This window comes from Cannabis sativa, chromosome 3 (assembly GCF_029168945.1).
Source record: "Cannabis sativa cultivar Pink pepper isolate KNU-18-1 chromosome 3, ASM2916894v1, whole genome shotgun sequence".
Taxonomy (NCBI): Eukaryota; Viridiplantae; Streptophyta; class Magnoliopsida; order Rosales; family Cannabaceae; genus Cannabis; species Cannabis sativa.
In genome coordinates, this window is record NC_083603.1 from 26,207,193 (window position 1) to 26,213,192 (window position 6,000).

General features: G+C 28.4%; 1 protein-coding gene across 1 annotated transcript in view; it reads left to right on the top strand.

Annotated features, from left to right (window-relative positions):
• The window catches only part of LOC115708720 (MLO-like protein 3), a 50,170-nt gene extending 46,566 nt beyond the window's left edge, over nt 1-3,604 (top strand). The window contains exon 15 of the mRNA XM_030636719.2: nt 3,079-3,604. Coding sequence (XP_030492579.1) covers nt 3,079-3,354 — 276 coding nt within the window. The 3' untranslated portion in view covers nt 3,355-3,604. The remainder of the gene's footprint in view (nt 1-3,078) is intronic.
• The last annotated feature ends 2,396 nt before the right edge of the window (nt 3,605-6,000 follow it).

The window sequence follows — 6,000 nt, forward strand, 5'->3', positions numbered from 1 at the left end:
ATATTTTTCTTTATTTTAATTTTATATATTTATTTATGTGGGCCAATCAAATTATGCCACATGTACGCTGTATGCATGTGAATATTCCAACATGGAACTTAACACCTAAAAATAGATGAAAATATTAAACTCCTCACAAAACACGAGTTTTAGGGGTTTTATCACCAAAATTTTAGAATTGGAGGTTAGTTTCAATAAACTAAGCACTTATAGATGTAATGCTGCAAATTACTCTATATTGCATCAATTCATCGTGTACATCTTAATAGTACCCCAAACAAATATCTGACATATTACTATACTATACACATATTCCTTTCATAAGCTTTCAAACCATTCAATATCAACTTTTGACAATTTCTTTGGTAAAACTCTTAAGAATCTAAATTTAACATCATGCTTTATCACTGTATATATTAATACAATCAATGTTTTGTTTGGAAAAATTCCAAAAAAAACCTCATTCTGATTCTCCAAACATGGTACACTATTGCAACTCTATTGTAGCAAAAACCTCCCTTCTAAATCTTGTGCACCTCCTCCTTTTATTGGCTTTCAACACTCTTAGTAACCGGTAATCAAGTTGCCTCCAACCAAGGCACTCCGAAATGTCCTCTAACTACTGCTTGCTATATTAATATTAAAAAAATAAATAACTTGCTATTTTCACATTTTGTGCACAAGTCTAACAGTTATCATCATTTGTAATATTGAATATGAATGGTCTATCTACCCCAGACCTCACCATACCAAGAAATCGCTACTTGTTCAGGCAGAAGCTTTTCATATCCTTGTTTGATTTTCAATTGTACATCGAGATATGTTGGAGGTTAATGACTTACCTGAACTTCTCTCCTTGATTTCTACTATTTGCCTTCAATACCTACTGCTCTGCAAAGTAGCCTTGTAATCCCACCACTTTCCACCCTTAATATATACATTATGCACCCATTTTACCCATAGTGTATCTTGTTTAATAACTACTTCCCAAACATATAAACCAAGTGCCGCTTGATTCCATTGCAATAGGTTACTAAATTCCAATCCTCCTTCTTTCTGAGATCTACACAAATCATGCCATGAAACATAACATGAACCATCAAAGTCAGTGGTTCCTTTGCAAAGAAAAGAGCGACAAATTGCATCTATTATTTGTTTCAGGACCCTCTTAGAAACTAACATAATCTGTGGCCAATAAGAGTGAATGGAAATAAACACAAAAATAATTAGAGTCACTCGCCCAGAATAATAAAGATGGAGAGAATCCAAACTCTAATTCTAGTAACTATCTTCTCAATTAGACCATCACACTGAGCATTCCATAATCAATTTTTCACAAATACGTATTCCCAAATACATGAACGACATACTACCTCTCAACAACCTTAACACATCAATGAATTCTAAACCTCTTGTTGGTCCATTCCACTACAATAGAAGGCTAATTTAGCCTCACTAGGCTATAACATGAAGTTGTGAGAATAGTTCAGCACTTGTAACATGAAATAAACCAACTTGAAGTCCTCATTACATAAAAAGAAGACATCATCTACGAAAAAAGGATGATTTATCTTCAAGGCTCTACACCATTTATGAAACTTGAAACCCTCATCCATTCCCACTTTAGTCATGATTCTTGAGAGGTATTCCATGCCAAGAACAAACAATAAAGGAGACATTGGATATCTCCTTGGTGCAAGCCTCCCTTTCCCTTAAAAAAACCATGCAACGAACAATTTATTATTGAGCTAAACCTTGTTATTTAAATACAAATCATAATAATCTATATAAACTCTTGGGTAAAATTGAATGCATGTAATGCCTCTTTAATGAACTCACATTTCATTGTAACATGTTATTTTTTAAGATCCATGTTAATCATACAAATCGATTGAGAATTAGCTCTTTCATAATGTCACACCAAATCTTGACAAACCATTATATATTATAAGCAATACACCTTCTATGAAAAAACCCACATTGATTCCATGAAAAATCCCACATTGATTCCATGAATCAAATCTAGAAAAATAGATCTAAGCTTAGAACAAATTATTTTGGTAGCTACTTTATAGAGAACATTACAATAATAAATTACCGTGAAATTCAGCTCCTTTAATAATTTTCATGTATGCAAAACATCTATTACAACCTCACAGACTTCATTTCCCACTGAATCCCAATTATGTTGGAAGAAATAACTACCAAATCCATTAGGGCTTGGCACCTTACTCTCAAGAATTGCAAAACCAACTTGTTTCACATCAACTTTGATAAATTTTTGCAACAATAACTGCCTATGAGAAGAAGTTATAGTCGACCCTGCTCTAATCAAACTCGAAACCACATTCCTCCTTCCTCCCATTTGAGAATGTTGCAACTGCTTATAATAGTGAAGAAAAAAAAATCTCTGGTCTAGTTGATCATGCCATCTACGTTCCATATCTATCACCGAATAGATCTGATTAGAAGCTCACCTAGCTCGGAAGAATATTGTATTCTCATCCCCTTCCATGATCCATGTTACCTTTACTTTTTGATGTACAAAGGACAAGAGAACTTTATGAATCGTTGTATACTTCTTTTGGGTTTGTCTTTCTTGTTCTATAAAGGACAAACAAAGTTGATTCCTCTAAAATATTTATTGGCATTCTATCATCTCTTAATAATCTTTATGATCTCGCCTTTGAATGCCACTACACCTTGTTTGATTGATCCCTTTCAATGCTAACTTCAGCCTTTTCAGTTTAGATACCAAGCAAAACATTCATATTTTTGACATATTGCAATCTATTTCTAAGCTCATAAGTTGTTGCTATTCAGCACCTTAGTGAATTTATTTTTTGGAATTTATTTTACGCTTTCACGAAATAAATTGGTTTTTTGAAGCCACATTTTAATATCATGAATTATTCAAGATTTTATGAAAATTTGTGTTACATACTAAATAACTACAGTATAACTGCTATATAGAAAAATTAGATTATAATTTTTTATCCAAGAAAAAATCACACCTCATCATAAATATTACTAAAATAAGTAGTATGTAAAGTTTAATTAGTTTATTTTTATATGTAGATGGGTTCAGAATTCAAAAACAAAGTAGTAGAAGAGCAACTAGGAGTGATTATAAAGCAATGGTTGACGGAAGTGAGGAACAGAAGGAGGAAACAACAAGAACAATCCATACAATTTTTTTCTACTCTCTCAAGTGAATGGAGCCCTAGACTAAGTGGTGCAACTACTGAAGTTCTTCCAATTCCCTTAAACAAATGTCCTAGAAGAGAAATCATTGAAGAAGATCATCACCTTCATTGCCAACAAGCTGCTGCACAACAACAACTAGAGAGATAAAGATAAATATATATATATAATGATATTTATATATCACATATATATGTATATACACCATGAAAGCTGACAAAGTTTAAGCTAGAGCTAATAATAAAGAGGAAAAATAGTGAAAAACTCATGAGACATTGTAATTTTAATTAATATGATTATTATTTTAATTTGATTATCATAAGATTATATGGTAATGTTACATGTATTTTTCTTTGATTAAATTTTTAAATAATAAATTAACGAAAGTTTAGGGTGCTTATTTTAATTTATTTAAAAATTTATTACATTTTGATAATTTTTTTATATGAACAATAAGTGTAAATATAGAAGGTTCATGGAGACGTATATTATTCAGATGAGAACTTTTTGTGGAAGGAGGCTGGTGTGGTTCATAGGGGTTGGGAGAAAAGTGAATAAGTCTTAAGCTTTGATTGTTTGAGATTTTATTACAATGGAATAAAATCAAGATGCATTACAGTTCTAATGTATTATAATAAAAGACTAAAATAAGAGATTGATTAAATATATATTACAATACACAGACATACACTGTATATATTGCATATATATGTGAAAGGTAGAAGAAAAAGAATACAACACATGTAATGAAATATATATATATATATATAGCAAGAGAAGAGTACATATATATACACTCACTCACAACCTTGAGTGTAGATTAGTAAGGATCACCATGACTTGAACAAGATATTGCACCTTTGTACAAAAGTTTATTTCTCCTATCTGTAAGCACTAACCTGTTTGGTAGACATGATTGGATTGAAAAGGATTGGACTTGACTGGACAAGATTGGATTATGCTGAAAGTAATTATGTGTTTGGTTTAACAATATACTGAATTATTTTATTTATTTCTTTTTACAAAAAAAAATTAAATTAAAATAAAAATATATAATAATAATAATAAGTTAAAATTAAAATATATAATAATAAAATAATAAAAATGAATAGTTCGCAGCAAAAAATATAAAAATAATTAAATTATAAAATAAATAAAATAATATATCCTAAATAATCAAGTACATATCATAAATATATAATAAATAGTTTATTATATTTTTTATTTAATAAATAATTAAAATAATTAAATAAAAATACTTAAATTATATAAAATTTATGTTAAACATTAATTTAATATAAATATGATTTTTTTTTAAATATTTATATAAATTTTTTAGTAATTTAAAAATAATATATAATTTTATTGTGATATTTTTTCTCTTAGAATCAATTTAACTAACTATTATTTAATTAATAATATTTTAAATTTTAAAAACTTATGTATAATAATTTAAAATTATAAATTTTCACTAATTTTAATGAATAAGTTTTTGATAAAAAATTTATAAATTAATGTATGATAATTTTTTGATTTAAATTCCTATTAAATTTAAAATATATTAATAAAATCAAAATGAAAAAAAAAACAATTAAAAAAACCTCACCTGCATGGGATTATTTATCCCACCCTGCTAGATGGGATAAATAATCTCAGACAGATAATATTAGTTGGATTAGTTATCCAAACTTTTAACATTCTCAAACACTGGATTGGATAAATTGATCTGTCTAATCCAATCCAGTCATGCGTACCAAACAGGCAGAACTCTCTAGGAAATAGCTTTAGGAATCATCAAGCCTTGGGATTTTCTAACAATGTGCTTTTTTTGATAGAAAACTTCTCATCCAAACGAGCACATCAGAATCTGTGATACAATGTTTAGGTGATCACACTTAGAATTCAAACACACCATCTCATTTCTCTCATATAAAAGAGTATTAATATAATTTTTAACTGCTATATTTCATAAAATTTGAATCCTATCATCAATTTTGTGTAACATCTCTTTTATTACACAAAAATATGATCAACCAAAAAAGTTACGTAAGCAATTAATCTTGCAACTCCTCTCTATGTTATAAAGCGTAGGTTACAATTTTAGGTTAAATAAATTATGTGTCACAATTTATTTACCATACACTTAATATATATTATTCACATAATAATATATTTATCATATTTTAATCTATACTTATTATATTATAAAATAATATAACCATCCCCACTAGATTAAAATGTGTGACATACTTGTAATTAGGGTTGAGCATCGGTTAGTTAGTCGGTTTTTTTCTATATAAAAATCTAAAATTTAGTTTTTCGGTCTGGATTGGTGCAATCAGAAAACTGACCGACCAATCCAGAACTTATTTTAAAACCGACCGTTTTGAACCGCGATTTGGTTGTTTTAAACCGCCCAAACCAAACTTTTTTTTTTTTAAAAAAAATCAAATTTATTCTATAAATACATTATTTTACATTCTACAACTACAAACATAAAAATTAATTGTTCAAAAACTAATTATCTTATTCTTTGAACTTTAATATTAATAAAAAAAATGATATATTATTTTTATATATTATTAGTAACTATAATACATAGAAAAAAAAACTTAATAAATTAATATATATATATATGTATAACGGTCGGTTTCAGTTTTTTTGGTCGGTTTATTACAAAAAAAAAAAAAAACCGACTGTTGAATGGCAATTTTTTCGGTTTTCGGTTTCGTCGGTTTCGGTTCCAACGATGTTCGGTAGGTCGGTTTGAACAGTTTGTTCGGTTTTCTGGATTTT